General features: G+C 43.2%; 1 protein-coding gene across 2 annotated transcripts in view; it reads right to left on the minus strand.

Annotated features, from left to right (window-relative positions):
• Window positions 1-18,763, minus strand: part of Cacna2d3 (calcium voltage-gated channel auxiliary subunit alpha2delta 3) — a 940,778-nt gene extending 922,015 nt beyond the window's left edge. For both annotated transcript variants that reach the window (XM_070018501.1, XM_070018499.1), the window contains exons 1-2: window positions 18,333-18,763; window positions 17,581-17,662 (exon numbers count right to left, since the gene is read on the minus strand). In XM_070018501.1, coding sequence (XP_069874602.1) covers window positions 17,581-17,662; window positions 18,333-18,466 — 216 coding nt within the window. In that variant the 5' untranslated portion in view covers window positions 18,467-18,763. The remainder of the gene's footprint in view (window positions 1-17,580; window positions 17,663-18,332) is intronic.
• Between the last annotated feature and the right edge of the window lie 284 nt (window positions 18,764-19,047).

A 19,047-nucleotide genomic window follows, 5' to 3' on the forward strand; every position in this document is an offset into this window, starting at 1 on the left:
GCCAACTAAGGTAATTTCTGTAAGAGACAAATTAAAGCACAGTTGATAATGTTCCTTAAGAACTTCATTATAGGTTGCAAGTATCCAGTGTTCCTAGCCTATGGGACATCATAGCTTAGCCACTGTAGAGTACCAGTTACTGGTACTGGCTGGGAACTACAACTCATTGCTAATGCCCAGAATCTGAAAAGAATACTGTACAACAACACACAACTAGCCCATGAAAACACCAAGTTCAATATTTATAGCACAGATTATCTTGAATCATGATGCTTTCACATCATCATAAAAAAGTAAGAAAGTTGTGAGTCAAACCATGGTTAAGTTTAGGACCATATGCACGAGTTTTTCCATTCAAACAGCCCTGGGTTTAAGGATAAATTATATCACTTATTAGCTCCATGATCTTCAGTAAGTCATATCACTTTTGTGAACTTAGTCTCCTCCTCTAAAAAATGGCACTATCAGAGTACCGATTTTCATGGGATTGTTGGGAAAGAGAAATAAATTTATACAGAGAATTTTTGCATCATGACTAGTTGACAGTGTTAGCGAATACAACCCCCTATCATTATTATTGAAGAAAACACAGCTTTAGTCCCAAAGATCAATGCTGCACTTCCCAGAATAAAATTGAGCTGGCCTGTAATTTACCAGGTAACTTTTAAAGCACTATCTTTTAACATATTTATTAGGTTGTGAAATCAATGTATCGGTCAGAATCAGTCTTCCAAAATGAAAATAACAGAATAGGAGTGAAATAGAATAGTGTAGAATCAAGCAGAACAGAATCAGACAGGATAAACCAGAATACAATTCAAAATACAAGATTGCAGCTGATTGGACCGTACACACCTTTAATCTAGCACTTAGGAGGCTGAAGCAGGAGGAACACAGTTCTGGGAGAGCCTGAATCACATAGAGACACTCTAACTCAAAAAAAGGAGGGGCACGAAGGAAGAAATCTTTATATGAACTTTCTATATGCACTATAGAGATGAAGTTAAGAAATGTTTCATGAAAAATGTTTTACCTATGAAATTGTGTAGTGAGCAGCAGTGAAACACATATTTCTTACTGTGGGCATTTATCAAAAAAGTTTGAAAAGCTGTCAGAAAAACATGCTGTTTTGTGCCCAACAGGCCCCTGGAGGAGCAATTCTTATACCAGGAAGATAAGGAGAGGTCTTTTATTGGAAGCAGATGGCACCTTTCAGACAGATGCTCACCAATTTTCTATTAAATGGCTGGAAACTATAGGTCCCCATAACCTATTTGGTAAGAAGAAATGCCATTGGAGATAGGTCAACAAATTTCTTTCCATCTTGCAAACTGGAGAATGGCAACTTCAACTGTGCTCAGTGATTTCTAAATAAGCTGCTTCAGCAATCAGATGTGCACCTAGGTACCTTTGAACTTAAAAGATGAAATGTCTGACTTGTTCCAAGCCCATGTTTCTCTTACAGAGAAAGCTTCCATTCATGTCATCCACACTGAGGTTGACTGGACCCCATGCCAGCCCTGGTTTTAATCTTGGTTCAGGGATTAGACACAGGACAACACAGACCGAGGACAACACAACACAGATTGTATGCACACAGATATGTAAGTAAATGCCATGAGATATTCACAGGTCAGAAGGGAAGGAAAGGTATAATGGAATCTTTTTAAGGAAAACCAGAAGACTTCACAGAAGTAAATATGCACACCACGAACCACCATATCAGAATCAACTGAAATGTTTGCTACATTGAACTCCATGGGTCCTGGCCAAGTTCACTAAGAAACTAGTTATTCTGGAGGTAGAGATCTGAGGATCCCAGAGAGACTTGGGATCCACGAAACTCTTATCTCCAATTAACCAGCAAAAAGCCAGAAGTGCAACTGTGGCTCAAATAGTAAAGTGCCAGTCTTGAGCAACAAACCTCAGGGATAGCACCCAGGTCCTGAGTTTAAGCTCCAGTACCAGTGCGCGCGCGCACGTGCGCACACACACACACACACACACACACACACACACACACACACACACACACACACACACACACACACACACACACACACACACACACACACACACACACACCTACCTTTTTGGGAAAGACCTTGAAATAAAGCATTTTAAACAGGACATACAGATAACTCTGTTGTTTTCTAAAATCTGACATCCTATAAAACTGAGGTATGGGTGCCAGGCAAGGGCGCAGGGGCAGCAGGGGCAGCAGTGGGGGAGGGGGACTGGAACAGGCAAGCACAGCTGACATGTTTGGGGAACGTGAGCAGTGCACTGTCACTGAAGCATTGAGGGTAAAGATGTGAAAGGTGGCCACAGCAGCAAAGGGATTCTGGCACCCAACCCAGCTCTGCATGCCTCATTGAGTATTCAATGGATGTTTGTTGAAGCAGGAAAGAAGGAAGCAAACATTTCCAGCATTTGACCAAAAGCAAATGTATATTTGTGAGTCTGTTAAGACAGCTACAGATTTTTTTCCCAAACCATGATATTCTACCCCAAAGGAAGGATTGGATCATTTGAACTTCTGCAGTGGGCAATGAGAAGCCTGGGGGCCTCCAATTTCCAGATGGGTGTTGACACTAAATAAACATTTGGCCAATTATACTGTCACCCACCCATTTCACCTACATAGGTCATAAGAGGAGTATTCCCTGATGATCCATCAAGATGAAATCCTTTGGCTGCCAGAAAAAGATACATTGGGGGAACATTCTTTATTGGTGAAATTCAGCCTTAAATGTGATTATACTGAGGAGAAGTTGCAAACACATCCTTTTACAAAGACAAGTAAAGCACATTTCCAATGCATGTCAGCCAAGGAGCTTGGAAAATCCCATGGGACAGAAAGTAGACAGGCCTTGAGGCTGGGGGGGGGGGGCACATCTCTATGTCATCCAAGAGGCCCACTGTGGGACATGGGTAATGTCCCAGGGCTGACAGCATTCTGGGTTTGGATCACTCCTGATTCCCTGTGAGGACCAGGCCATGTCAAAGAACTCCTGCACACCCATGGCTGCATGGACTGATTCCTAACATTCACTCCAACTCCAGAGTCCCTGCTCAGTAAAGATCAGACTCATCAGGCAGATGGAAGGCAGGTGTCTGATCCCAGTCACCGTGGAGTCACACAAGTGTTCTGCATACACAGTGCTCTGCTGCATGGCCTCCACAGAGGAGACCAGTGTCAGAGAGGAACTGGATGCAAGCCTCCTCCAAAGGACCTCAAATGGTTCCAATATGTAGGGGAAGTGGGAGCTGGAGAGAAACATCTTTTGGCAAAACTACCTCCCATTAAATGTATGTAATTGAAGTCCCATGTCCCAGCCATCTGCTCACCCTTATCTCAGAGGGTCTGCACTAAGTGCAGGTTCTTGGAATGTGCATGGAACTGGTCCTGCAAAAGAAATGGACACTTATGCCAACAAGATGCACATGCCAATATAAATAGCCCACATTCAGGAATCTTCACACACACACACACATACACACACACACACACACACACACACACACACACACACACACACACACACACACACACACACACACACACACACACACACACACACACACACACACACACACACAAAGAGGGCTCATTCCCCTGCATAAAGGTGCTGGCATACCAATTAATCATGACCACTAACCAGGACCTCACACATGCTGCAGGTATGGACAGCAGCAGAAAAAAAATGCAGCTCTGGACAGCCTGCAACACATGACTCAGAAATCGAGTGCTGATGGGGTAAACAACAGACAAACAAACACACAAATCAAAAGAAGCCCTGGTTGCCAAGGCAAGATCATGGTGAAGCTGACAAGGCCTCAGAAAAAGCCAGGTGAAGTTCATTGTCCTGTGAAGGTGAAGGGGAGAGAAATTAAAATTTCTCTCTAATGTCACTGGGAATGTGGCATCCAAGCGCTTTATGGAATTAGCTGCAGCAGCTTCCTAATTGCCTTTGCTGAGTCGCCTCCCCCAGGTTGATGGTGGCGGCGGCTGCGGCCCCATCAGTCTCGCTTGGTGCTCCTCGTGCACCCGCCCGGCACTGCGGTGCTCCCGCTGCAGCTGCTGGGCCCAGCACCGCAGAGGCGCCAGGATATCTGAGCCAGATTACTTACATCTAAAGGAGACTGGGAGTACACCAGGTCTCCTTTCCAGAGGGTAAGGGGTGCTCAATGGGCAGCCCTTGTTGGCACTGCCAAGGCTGAGGGTGAGGGACCTGCCTGCAGGGATTTAGAGCAGGATCATCTACATGGAAAATAGCTCCCAGCTTCTTGCAGTGTCCGAGCCCTATGGAACTCATAAACCTGGCACTGGAAGGGAAGGGAGAAAGGATAGGACTTCAGTCTTTGCATTCTCATTTGTATGATCAGTTTGTGAGGACAAGGAAAAGCAGGACGGGCTATTACTTCCTTTGTTTATCTGTCCTTTCGTGCATGCCACAAGCAAACCCTGAAAACTACCCCCACAAACAGCTCTGTTTGTACATCCCATCAGAAAAAGCAAGCTAACCCTCAAGGAATTTAACGTCTGGCTTACCACCCTCCTGTTCACCCTATTCTCACCACCACTACCTCAAGAAAAGGGATTCTCAAAATCTCACGCATCCTCAGACCTGTCAGGGGCATGGATGTTTCTGCTAGACTCATTCTATGCAAAATAAAACAGATCCTCAGGGGAGGGGTAAAAGGGCAATGGCCTCTAAGCTATCTGTCAATTGTGCAGAAGAGCAAATCTGTGGCTTCACTGAAAGGAAAAAAATCATAAATAAGCACCAACAGATATTCTGGAGAGAAAGACAAATAATGAGAATTAGCACTAACCAAGTAGCAAAAATCAACTAAATGCTTCCTGGACATACAATTTTATGCTGATACATTTCTGTACCTAATCCTACCATGGCCCCATTTTACAAGTGAAGAACCTCAGGTCTCAACATGAAGCTAAGAAGGTTCAAACTGAATTTCGAACCAGATCCGTCTGGTCCCAGGGCCTTGGAGCCCAAGCTGTCTCTTCAACAACACTATCATCCATTACTTTAATGGGGAATACACAAAGGGAAACTTTACCAAATACAGTTAGATTCTCAGAAAGGCTTCTCAGGAATCAGACCTAATGAGGGGAGGATTGACCCTCAGAGGAAACCAAAAGACTAGTGACATCATTTTATTGTAATAAAAGGAGGAACTACAGTAAGCTTGAGGGCTTACTGAGCCCCCTCCTTTCAGCCCTTGCCTCTCTTAAATTCTGTGTTATACAAGCAAATGGCAGTGCACTCAAGCAACTTGAAGAAGAATCCCATTGGGAAAAGATTAACAGCAGGGAAGAAGTTTCCACCTGGATGAGTCAGTAACACACAAACCAAAACAAGGGACAATGGCTTGTTCTAGAAAATACCCACAGGTTTTTCTACTGACCCCACCCCAATACAGGCACCTGAACCAGGCTTTATATGACCCAGGCTCAAAGCTTGCCCTTGCCACTTCAAACCCAAGAGACATAGGCCTCGTTACTTTCTCTTTTTGGTTTCTGCATTTCTGAAACAGAGATGACATAAATTAGTACAAGACACAGCGTACAAATAAACCACCTGCTTTGTCATTGCCATTACTTCCTAAAGGACTAAGTTTTGAACAACCTTGTGAAAGTTTCCAAAAAGGCCTCCAATGCACTGATGTTAGCTTCTGCCAGCAGACAAACGGCTGTCTTTGGTAACCACGGCTTCCCAGTTAATAAAAGCAACTCCTTGGGAATAATGATCACAACATGACAGTAGTCCACCTTTTCCAAATTCTTTGAGATACTCATTGCTAAGCATTACTGATACATCTTCTCATTTGGGCTTCCTACATAGTGGCTACTCCCACGACATCCATTTGATAGAGAAGAACACCAAGGCTCAGAGACTGATCTGTCAGGGTCATATGAGTAATCAGCTGCAGTATCTAGATTTAATTCAAATTGTCTAGATGTGGAATTAGATTCAACTGTAAGTTTCCAAGACCAACTATCTCTCTGAAAAGTACATTTTACAGTCAACCCTCTAATTTCCAAGTCTTATATATTTCCTATCATTCTTAAGGCATTTGTTTCCAGCAAAAACGCAAAGAAAAAACCACAAATCTTGCTATTCAAGTAGAAGAATCCAGATATGGCTCCAATAATTCTAAAATTCCTCTTCTGGGAAATGTGTATAGTTGGTGTTTTTCAAAAGATTAGTGAGCTGTAAACATTCTCCTGAGAGGATTATATCTTACTTCAGGGTGACCAGGTAATTCCTATGTTCTCAAATACTCAAACTTTAAAAATATAGATTTTTAAAAAAACTAATTATCAGTATGTTTTTAAAAAGAAAAATGTCACATCTATAAAACACACAAACACACATGACAAACCCTCTGTTGTTTCCTGTTAGTGAACGATTAGTTCAATGTATGCCATCTGAGTCAGTGTGCAAATTCTGTTACAAAAGCAATGCAAAATCGCATTCAAATAGGGACCAGGCCAAAGAATATAAAAAGAAAGAATATTCAAACTTCAGTATTACCATTCCAGAAGTCAAAGAACTTATCATTTATGTCCATAGGGCAAAAGTCTATGCCCATTGAGTTGTTTATACATGATAGGATCATATTATGTTAATAGACATTTCACTAATAATGAAAACCAGTAGGAGGCAGAAGGCAAAGCTATATATTATGACTCTGTGGCTGAAAACTACCTATATGCAATATATTTACTACCTCCCACATCTATTGTTCTTCTTTACAATATTTTTTCACTTTAGTCTCAACAAAAATACAATGGAAAAGGCATTGTGGATGGTGTAGGTACAAAGAACAAAGTGCCTTCCCCATACAACTTTCACCTTGCTTTGCAAATTATTTTAACACTGTTACAGCAAGAATAAACTTCAAGTTCACAATTGCCCAATTGTACTGGGCAAAAGACAAGGTTAGGAGGATTAGGAAAAGAAATTTTAAAAGAAAGAAATGAACAACAAAACACCTCACCTTCCTGTTATATAAATGTTTTTTGTCATTGTACCCATCATATAAAATGTGCATGACATATATTAACTTAATTTTATGAATTCATCATGAGATCAAAGTGGCAGTAATTCCATGAGTTTCTCTTTTCTTCACTAGTAATGAGGCAGGACATTATTAAGTGACAGAGTGGTCAAAGAACCAAGACTTTCCTATACCACTTACTATTCTAAACTGCTTCACAAGTATTGTAATTTCATCCCCACTAAAGTCCTATGATACAGGTGTATATATTATTTGTCCCATCTTATGAAAAAAGTAAGGGCCAAGGAGGTAAAGTTAGTGATTGGCAGGGCAGAATTGAGCCCCAAAACAAGTGCTTGTTAGGTGCCAGTGACTCATAATCCTAGCTACTCAGGACGCTGAGATCTGAGGATCGCAGTTCAAAGCCAGCCCAGGCAGGAAAGTCCATTTGATTCTTATCTCCAATTAACCTCCAGAAAACTGGAAGTGTCATTGTGGCTCAAGTAGTAGAGTACTCGCCTTGAGCTGAAGAGCTGAGGGACAGTGCCCAGGTCCAGATTTCAAGCCCTACAACTGACCAAAAAAAAAAAAAGTGCTCCTTAAAAAAAAAAATTCTCCTTTCATCTGTGACTAGCTTACTGTAATAGAAATCTAGATCCTTCCAGACCCAAATGCTTTGTTCTATACTGGGAGACAAAAGTTAGTAGCTGCCATAAAAAGAAAATAAAGAAAAAAAATGTAAGGTCAAGTTTAGAGAAGGGGAGGATCTAGATTTGGGGATTCTACAAGCCAGTTATTCCTTTTATTTCTTTTTTGTTTTGTTTTATTGGTCATGGTCATTCCTTTTATTTTTTAATGCTTATACTGAAGCTTGAACTCAGGGTCTGGGTGCAGGCCCCAAAGTTTTTTTGCTCAAAGCTCTACCACTTGAGCCAGTTACACTTCTGACTTTTTGCTAGTTAATTGGAAATGAGAGTTTTACAGACTTTCCTGGTGGGACTGACTTCAAGCCACAATCCATAGATCTCAGCCTCCTGAGTAGTGAGGATTACATGGGTAAGTGACCAGTGCCTGGATCCCTTTCTTTCCCTTTAAAAGCACTCCATCAACGTTTCAGGAAAATAAGTTATTAAGTGTACCAGGTACACATAACACAATTAGAGATCTGAGCAAAGATGAAAAGCAGGCTTGACTTTTTACAGAAAAAAAGGGGGGAAGGGTATTTCTGGGTTTTGGAGAAGAGTTAAGTCTTTAAAGTGTAGCTTAGATTGGATCCTGGTCAGGAATTCCACTGAATCCCTCCCTTCTGCAGCAACTCCACTTCCAAGGTGATACCTATGGTTGAGGTTGCCTGACCGCACCTTTCCCCTCACCAATCAGGCTCATCAGTCCTGCTGACCCATTCCCCCTTAGGGAATCATTGACATCCCCCCTCAAGAATAAGCCCACAATGGTGGGAGAGTTCTGACTAATATAACTGCAAGAAAAGTAGAGTTTCTCAACTTCCGTGGTCTTTGAAGTTCTACCAGAGGAAGAAAACACTAAGAACATTAGCATCCCAACCCACCCAGCCCTTCCTATCACCATCAGGTCCTGCAAAAGGGATTCTAACCATGCTTGGATGGGATGGGCCACAAAAATAGACGTGCAGCAAAGAAGAGGTATAAGTTCAAGGATTAAAACAAACCTGAATTTGAGTCCTAGTCCCGCCATGAAGCAAGTGGTTCCACCTGTGAGACAACTAACACATCCATTCCCCCCAAAAAAATTAAGAATAAGATTAGGTATCTTAAATTAGCTACTTCAATACAGTGAATGTTCCATTTATACCAAATACTCAGAAGGGAGTAGAAGAAGTACATTTCCTTCCCTTCCCACCCCAATCAACACTCTCTTGTTCACCGGAGTTGGTTATGACCTGGTAGATTTCTGTAAGGCAGTCAAATTCTGGATCTGTAACATTCATGGAAACAAATGGCTCTTAAGTGTTTCCTAATGATTGGCCACAAGGGAACCACCAAAACTGTTGCAGACTCTTTGCAGACTTCTAATGATGAATACAATAGCTTTATGAGTAAGCTATGCAGGTAGTATAGCAAAAACACCCCCACCATTAACACCATGATTTCCACTTGCTGATGATCATGTTTACACAAAGAGGGATGGCACTTTTCACTCACTCATTCCTCTCCTCCTCCTCCTCCTCCTCCTCCTCCTCCTCCTCCTCCTCCTCCTCCTCCTCCTCCTCCTCCTCCTCCTCCTCCTCCTCCTCCTCCTCCTCCTCCTCCTCCTCCTCCTCCTCCTCCTCCTCCTCCTCCTCCTCCTCCTCCTCCTCCTCATTCTTCTTCTTCTTCTTTGCCAGTTCTGGAGCTTGAACTCAGGGCCTAGGTGCTGTCCCTGAGATTCTTTTGCTCAAGGCTAGCACTCTACCACTTGTGTCATAACACCCACTTCCAGCTTTTTCTGTGTATGTGTTACTTCATGCATGCTAGGCAAGCACTCTACCACTGAGCCACCTTCCCAGGCCTCATTCCTCTTCTTTAAGGACATCTGCACAGGACTGCAGATGCTCAAGGCCAAAACACAAGAGAGCTGCCAAGGAAACTCTAGAGAGGACAGGACCAGAGGAAAGAGCCAAGAAACAGAGAATGCCCTTGAGTGCCTCCTGTGGGTGATGACAGATGGCCACTCACATACTATCCCCAAATATCACTTAACATCCCTGTCCCTAAGGAAAGACTATCACGCTCAGTGAGGAGCCTCATCCTCCTGTTGGTCTCCAGCACCACTCCCCTGAAAGCCCCCAGGAGAAGTCGAACTCTGCAGCAAAGAGTATTCTCCTAGGAGGAAATGCCTGCCATGCTGTCCAAAAAGATTAAGAAGTTCCCAATAGCGTCTGCATTAGCTCTACAGCATGGCAAATGGCTGAGCACACTTAGTCCTCTATGGCTTATGGGCCTCTCTCTGAGCTGCAGGAGTATAAGCAACAAGACACATGAGAATGGAAGTAAGGACTTCAACTCCTTGTTGGACAAATTCCTGTGGGCAGTTTCTTTGCCCTAAGGGAAAAGGAAGTTGTCCCCATAGTGTATGGTTCACATCCTGACAGAGGCAGCAGCTGCTTTCTCCCTTCCACTGTCAGGTACTTGGTTCCCTATCAGAGACCAGGTAGGGATCATGCCAATATCTGGCCCTCACGTATATACCCATGTGTTTACTTACTCACTGAGTGCACAGGTATGCATGAAGTTAGGTCCTACAGGTACTCAGCAAAGATAATCTTCAGTTTTGTGTTTGGATGAGGCAGCTAATAATGACCACAAGTTCTCATTGATAGGAGCCAAACACTGTGCTAAGTAATTTGCATATATTTTCCATGGGCAAGAGGCCCCCTTTCTCATTTAAGGTTACAGACCTAACATATTATACCACAAGGTGACCCAGTTAGGAAATGGAAGAAACGCAAATCTAAGTCTCTATTATTCCTCTCAGCCATTATCCCAGACTTTGTTTTTGAAGTAATTTTCCAGATGTTATTTTATTTAATCCTCCCAAACACTTCTGAGATAGGAGAAATTCAAGTATTCGTCATATTTTCTTTTCCCTACGCAGAAACTGTGGTTGGAAAAAGACTACATAAAATCAAGAGTACTTAGAAATATAAGTGACCAAGTGTGCAAACTCCAGATCACCTTGAAAAGGCTGATTAATTTCTACAAGCCTCAGTTTCTAAATCTATAAAAGCAGTGAATAGTAGTCCTTGTCCCTATTATCAGGAGAATTGTCAGTGTTTTGTTTTGTGTGTGTGTGTGTGTGTGTGTGTGTGTGTGTGTGTGTGTGTGTGTGTGTGTGTGCGCGCGCGCGCGCGCGCCTGTGTGTGTTTGAGACAGGTTCTTACTATGTAACCAAGCTAGGCTTGAACTTGCAATCCTTCTGCCTCAAGTTTTGAATGCTGAGATTACAGACTAGAGCTGCTATACCCTGCCTGTTAGGAGAATTTAAAGGGACATCTGTGAGTGCTTATTAGACTAGCTAGAGTATAAAGACTGAAGAGTGAATGCTTCCTGATTTTACTATTAGATTAAATGATTGTGCAAGGCCACTCAGGAAATGTATACAGAAAAGCAGACAGAGCTCCGCCACTGACTTTTCTTTCAGCAAGTTATCATCTCCAAAGATGTCCAGCTCTGAAAATGCTCTACGTCCTCAACCTCTTTCTATGTAGCATTTCCCAAGAGTTGGAACAAAGATGGCAAGGGAAACTGAATGGAGCAAACAGAATGAGGCTACCTGGGAGGAAAAACAGAATGCTAAATTGAAGACTGGCTATCCCACAAGGAGCTTAGTCAGCACCCACTGGACTCTATACTTAGTGTAGTGCTCTGTTGTCATCATCTTGACAATCTTATTAACATTTTTCAATAGACCCTGGTCCTCTTCTCAGCAGGTCCTTACATTCCAGGTGTCTACAAAGTCATACACACTGCCCAAATCCATGCATGCTGGGTTCTATACCAACACCCCAGTTCTGTCTCTCAGGCTAGCCTTTCTACAACCCAAGAGAACAAGAACAGTCTTCTCCATCAGCAGGCAGCATCTGGCATATTCTATAATGAGCAGCATTCATTTAAACTGCTCGCATGAGTATGTGCACACACACAAAGTTAGTAAGTATAATAATGACGTGCCACCCCTAATGCTGACTAGTAGTTGTTTCCTCTAAAATAGATAAACCAGAGGTCTGTTGTGTGAATCCACATCATTCATGGCCCTGCCCAACTCATCTTTCCAGATCATTTACATGGATAATAGTTCTTTTAACCTTGGAGCTACGGTTTTCCAATAACAAGTGCCAAGATATATACTCTGACATGCACGAAGAGAAGCCACAGCCATCTATTCCTTGTCAAGAGATAATGCTTTTCTTTTCAATATGGCCTTGAAATGCTCACTTATAGTTTGGCTTCTGAGCTGTTTGTTTTCATAATCCTGACTTGGGGTAGTAGAGAAAGTAGGCAGCATGCGCCTTACAAAAATGTAAGGTATTTAAGCTGCCTTGGAATTAGCATCCAATGAGTGTTAAAGAAAATGAAATTGCAATGCTTATCATTTTTAGAAATATACTAGGTCTTCTGCAAAGTTTATTTGTCTGGTAACTTTCTTCCAGAAAGTAGGCAGACCAGCTACGCTCACAGACCTCCCTCACAATCTGTCAGCTACATAGAACTCCAACATGCTGAAGGTACCAGAGCACAGGTGACTGTGATCCGAGCTTTAAACTTGGGAGCAACCATCTCAGGTGGTATCTCCTGATTACTAAATACTTAGGGAAATTCCACAAAACAGATTGCCCTCTTCGTCCTCATGGCATCCTCTCCTTCCCTTGTAGGAGAAGTGCATTTTAGCTAATGGTCTGAACAGGATGACTGAAGGTTCCCTCAGTGTTCCCAGAGCCTGACACCAGGAACTTCTCTTGAGATCTGAGGATCACAATTCAAAGCCAGCCGGGGCAGGAAAGTCCATGAGACTCTTTTTTTAAATTTTTATTTATTTTTTATTGTGAAAATACTGTACAGAGGGGTTACAATTACATGGGCAAGATAATGAGTACATTTCTTATCAAACATTGTAGCTTCCTCCTTTGTTTCCCCTTCCATGAGACTCTTATCTCCAATAAACCACCAGAAAACCAGAAGTGGCACTGTGGCTCAAGTGGTAGAGCACTCACCTTGAGCTAAAGAGCTGAGGGACAGCACCTAGGCCTAGAGTTCAAGCCCCATGGCTGACCAAAAAAAAAAAAAAAAAAAGTTCCCTGCAATCACTTAAGATGAACCATCATGTCCCTTGTATAAAATTGAAATTAAACGGAGGTAATGTTCATTACCTCCTCATATGTTAATTCACAGGCTAAGACTTCATAACATCTATTTAATTTCTTTTCCAGGCTCAGCCATGGCAAAAAACACCAAATTGAGTCATAGTTTTAGAAACTCATGCCTGCTCATATACTCTGCCTATAACCTGCAAGTCTCAACTCCGAAGGCAGTTTGGATCAGCACTGTGTAGACAAAGGAGAGTGAGACTCTCATATTTATGCTCTGCATTGCTAACATGATATATGTCTCAACTTAAAACAAAAATAGCCCTTTTTTTTGTTTCCTAATTTTTTGTGCTAATCCTAGGGCTTAAACTCAGGGCCTGGACACTCCCTAAGCTTCTTCTGCTCAAGATTAGTGCTCTATCACTTGAACTACAACTCCACTTCTGGCTTTTTTTTTTTTTTTTGTAGCTAATTGGAGATAGCCTTGCAGGCTTTTCTGCCCAGGCTTGCTTCGAACATTGTCCTCAAATCTCAGCCTCTTGAGTAGCTAGGATTATAGGTGTGAGCCACCAGTGTCAGACACAAAAAGAAATTTTAAGACAGAGATTTAAAAAAAACTAAGAAATTGGAACAATGAGCAAAATGAGGTCCATACAAAAAAAGAAGAAGAAAGCATTACAAATGGCCATGTATAAATCCACAAGAGTAATAAGATATATTGCTAAAAGGTACATCCTAGAGAGCGGGCTGATGACACCAATCAAAAGACTAAAAACTATCATTTCAAGAAATAAGACTAGAAAAAATCATCTTCGGAGGTAAGGTCTAGTAATTTGAAAGTGAAGCTGTGAACTAAATGATCATCAGCAAAAGATGCTGAATGTATTTATCTTTCAGTATGGGAAATAACTGTGTATACTCAACAAAAGCATTTAACAGCATAGAGGCTCCTTTATAATGTCCGGCTTCCTACAGGAATCATAGAGCCAATACCCAATTCCTCATTCGAGAATACTACTTTTTAATTATTTAAAAGTGCATTGATTTCCACGTTGATGAAAAGTCATAATTACAAAAATGGCTCAAGGAATTAACCTTTTACTTTGCTGACTCTGTCCTGTGGAAAGAGACGTCTAGCTTATGTACTTAGGTATTAAAGTCACTCTCAATAAATAGTTGATAACACAAAAATACTTGGTAGTGCATTCCAAGAAGTGCACTGCATGCTTGGTCAATTCTTTTCTTTAATGGCAAAGACACACATTACCTGTATTTTTGCTGTGTGTTTATAATCACGATTCTGGAAAATGTAATTGGAGCCCTTGTTCCCATGAACATTCATCCCTGAATTCAGGTATAAACAGAATGAAAAACTCAGCTCCCATGGAAATTCCCCTAAGGAGGAGATAGGGATCCTGCAAGTTTAATGCCTTTTATTGTGACTGCTAAAGGTGTGGAGCACTGAGTTTAACAGACAGGTTCAAACATGCTTCTCACTGCATCCCCAAACAGAAAGTCCTGTTTAACTACACCTCCCCCAAAAGAATCCAAACAAAGCATTCTTAGGGGAAAATGAAGCAATATAGAGGCAGCTGAATACTAGTGTGAATTTGTCAAATAGAAAATTAATTAAAACTTGAAGTAAATGGAAACCCCTACAGCATCTGCCAGCTAAGGAGACAGAAGACAGACACAGGTCTCCTTCCAGAGCCCCAGTTCTCTAAGACTGAAAAAAAATCATCTCAAGATTCACTTAAATTCACCCCCACACCATCCTCTGCTATACCTAAGAAAACACAAAACTGTGAAAGCAGAGATTACTGCAACTTAAACCAAATAAAAATTATCCTCTTTATATGTAACTAACATTGCTATTCCCATGCTCAGCCCAAGACAAAAAGAAGACAAAAAGGGAAAAGTCTGACATGAAATATCTACTACTATTATAAGCTAAAGTAGTAAGAGCAGCAGTATCAAACCCAAAAACAATTGAGGAGATAATTCTAATGTTTGTATTTACATTGGTGACAGTAATAGTGTTGCTTCCTCAAAATATATTACCTAATAAAAATCACCTTACCAAAATCACAGTTTCCCTAGTCTCCAAACACCTTAAAGAAAATGACCAATTCTTATTTAACTACATTCACAATAACTATTTTTGTAAAAGTCTAGGCCTTAGTGCAAAAATTACAGCTACCATTCAAAAACTGAACATACTACCTTGATTCACAACATGAAATATCAATTAGAAAACTACTTAAAATGCATAAAATTATACAGTGGTATATAGTATACCTTTCTTAACTGAAAACCAAACTTTAATGTCCATACTTTAAAAATGCAATTACAGTCTTTTATGGAACCTAGTATTGTCACCTTTGAGGTCTCTTAATTCAATCTTAATGCATTTTTCTAATCGAGCTTTCTACTCATTCTGTAAGCATCTTAATTGTTAAAGATGCTGTGAAGTGATGGATGGATGCATAGAGTTTTGATTTACAGGAATAATTTCTCACACCAATAGTGAGGAACCTGAAACCAAGCAGAAGAGCCACACTCATCTTGCTTTTCCAAGTGGCATTATGTCTGCCACATTCAGAGCACCTGGGATCTTTTCCCATTCATATTCTGAGCTCTCTAAACCAATTTTCTTGTAAAAAAAATACAATCATATTTGGAAAGGAATGATCTAAAATTTGGGAGCAAAATGGTTCTAGAATCATCTACCATGTTCTTCCTATCATTCATGAAAGTCCTTGCCAAGCAACCCAAAGACATGGGTATTTTGATATCCCCATAGCAAGGAATGAAAATACAAGGCTAAAACAGATATCCACTTAGGAATCTAACTCAAAGCAACACCTCACCTTCCCCTCTCATCAGATTACAAAATGCCAGGCAGCAGCAAGAAATGACAACAAAGCCATAAACAGCTGGAAATAATTACACAATTGTCAAGCTGCAAACACGACAAAAGCAAAGCAAGGCTAGTGAATTCAATATCAGAAAGGATGTTGATGAGAAGGTAAGGGAAGCATTTTAGCTGTTTCTAATTTGCTATTATAGAATAACCAATAATAGGGTTGATGGGGTTTTGCGCAGTTGTGAGTGTGTCTGTATGTTTTCTAACTTCAGAAGGAAAAGACATATTTCATGTGCTCCCACCAAATGTGAGATAAAAGATATGTAAGCACAACAAAAAAAATCAGGCTCTGAAAGGATTCGTTTAGAGTTACTACAACTACAAAATGCAGATGAGAAATATTTCTTTAAAGTTATGCAAAATGTTCTCTTCTTTCAAAGCACAGGGAAAATACACAGGCAATACCACAGTCCAGAGCTCTTCGCATAAAACATCTGACAAGTGGGTAAAAAGCCAAAACAGAGTACAGACTGGGACTGGACCAGATTAAAAGAAAACCAAGGAAAGAAGTAATTCCTATAAACTTGGAGGGTCACTGGTATGTAAATCATCATCTTCTATAAAGGCATGTCATTGCATCAAGTTTTTATCAACTGACTATATATAATTCAATGAACTCTTCCCCAAGTTAGAGGTAAGCAACCTTCCCAGTGGTTTCATGGAATCTGGCTGCTATTTCTCAACCAGCATACCTGTCATCTCATAGTGAGGATATTTGGATTGCATGTTATAAACTGTTACATATAATGTCCCCCAAAATGCTACTCTCTGAAATGGAATGCCATAAATAAAATACGTACTTGGTTACCAGGCAGCATGCACAACACATATGGTACATTGGCCCAAAAAACACATTTAAAAATGCTTAAAGTTAACTTAACAGTTTAAGCTTTTTGTGCCCATTTCCAAAGAATTATCCCCAAAAGGCTAATCTTATCCTCTATTGTTGAAAGAATATTTGGATTAATCCTGTTGATTTGCTAACTTGAAATTCTCTTAGCCACTTCCTTCTCTTCTCCCAAGCTCATTCTTTTTCTTTATTTCTTGGAGAGGAAAACGAAGGATCATATATCTCACAATGTAATTTTAAACATAATGTTGCCCGTTTGAATTAAAATTGATGCAGCTTCTGATAAACGCCTAATAATCAATCCTCCATTCTCATTACTCTCCAGAATTATATGGACGCAAACCAATTTCTTAAGTTTGTGGACTACTCTCATAGGTTATTACCCGGCAGTGCAGCTGAGTGGAAAGATAACCACATTCATTCTCCTTATCTGTAATGATGTAATGCATCCTAGCCCTGGGTCTAGATGATTGGGAAATAATGGGATTGTACAACTGCAGGGATGACAAACAATAGTGCAGCATCTCTCTCTGATACACGGAACACCATGCCTCCAATGCAAGGTGAACGGCATCATAAAACAGGCACTGATTCTGTCCCTTGGATGAAGTTAGCTTTTTTTTTTTTTCTGGAGGAGCATCTGCTCTCACACTGAAACAGCAATACCGACACTGAGAGGAGAGCCATGCAGAAACACTGTTTCCAAGCTCCAGCCGGGACAGTGCAAGTGAGTATCCTGCTTTTCTTTGTGCTTAGAATCAAGTGTCATCTAAAAATAACCATTTGGTAGGGAGAAGTCACTGCACAGTACAATGCCAAGAAACGGAGATCAGAGACTTCTCTGATAACTGATGCAGCTCGGGGCTCACGTATGTTTGGAAAAACTAAATCTGCCTCCATTTTCTGTGCTTGGGGGGGAAAAAGCATCGCTTCCTGTCACCACAGAAACCTTACCTTTTGCAGAAGCTGGGAGCCCGAATACTTAGCAGCAATGGATTTTATCTCCCCACCAAAAGCAGAGGCCCACAGCTTCACCCTACAGGGAGAAAGGGCACAGGAAGAAATGTCACACTCGTGTCACAGTCCACACACACACGAGCGCACACGCGGGGCTGTGGCTAAAGGAACCAGGCGATAGAACATTAAAGAAAGGGGAGGTAGGCAGAGAAAGCACGGCGGTAGAAACTATGGGCACCAAACTGCAGAGCGCAGCGCGGGAGGAGGTCCAGAGGGTCACATAGTTCACAACGCTCAAACTCTTCAAAAAGACCACCCGCGTGTATTCGAACAACTGCCTAAGGACTGGGGCCACCCCAAATGGGCATCCCCTGACAAACGCTACTCTGAAGAAATCCACCCACCCCCCCCCCACCCCTCCCGAGAAAGAAGTGAGATGGCCAGGTAGCACAGATCATTAACCGGCCTGGCCCGTGGAAGTTGAAGCCGGTAAACCGGGCTCCAAACTTGGTGCTGTCACTTGCGGTGAGCCTCTCCGGGTCTCACTCTCCAACACCCGAGAAGGGGCGAGAGGGAGCCCACCCTAGCCTCCGCCTCCCGACGGCGGTCCTAGAAGGCAGGTGCGAGAGGCGAGGTCAATGCCCGCCGCGGGTCTTGTGCAGCCGCACCTGCAGGCGCCCAAACTTGGGTTTAGTGGGTCGCGGGCGGCGGGGTCCCCTTCCCGGGCGGCGCCGCACGGAGACACTTACACAGAGAGCGGGATCTGCTGCTCGGAGCGCACCACGTCCCCCAGCGCGGCGTAGAGGAGCGCGGCGGCCAGGAGCGCCGAGGCCCCCCGGGACGCGCGGCGCGGCGAGCCCGGCCCGGCCATGCTGGGCTCCATCCGACGCGCCGGCGGCGGCGGCGAAGGCGACTGGAGCGGCCGCGGCAGCTACGCCGGGCGGGCGGTGGGCGAGCGCGCGGGGATGCTGCTCCGCTCCGAGCCGCCCCGCCTGCCTCTCGAGCGCCGGGCTCACTTGGGGGAGCAGAAAAAAAGGAGCGGGGGGGAGGGGGAGGGCGGAGAGGAGGAGAGAGGAAGGCGGGTGCGGGAGGAGGGAGGGAGGGAGGGAAGGAGACGCGCCTCTCTCAGCGGCCGCCACCCGGCCCCGCCTCGGCGGCCCGGGGGAGTCCGGCGGGCCGCGCGGGGAGGGCGGGAGGCGCCTCACGGGCGGGGACTCGCAAACTCCGGTGTCCTTGGTCGCCGCGGAGCGCGCCCTGCCCCGCCCGGCCCACTGCGGCCACTGAGTTCTTTACAACTCCGCAGTCGGCCCCCCGGCAGTCCCCAGGCTCCGGCGCCCCGAGCCGGGGTGGGGGGTGGGGACTGGAGGGAGCCCGAGGACCCGGTGCCCCACACTTTGCCCGCCAGTGGCGGTTCGTAGCAGGCGCGGTCAGCCTCCGCGGCCGGGCTGGGTCGGAGGCTGCGGA

The sequence above is a fragment of the Dipodomys merriami genome, unplaced genomic scaffold, assembly GCF_024711535.1.
Source record: "Dipodomys merriami isolate MVZ:Mamm:240054 unplaced genomic scaffold, mDipMer1.0.p SCAF_13, whole genome shotgun sequence".
Taxonomy (NCBI): domain Eukaryota; kingdom Metazoa; phylum Chordata; class Mammalia; order Rodentia; family Heteromyidae; genus Dipodomys; species Dipodomys merriami.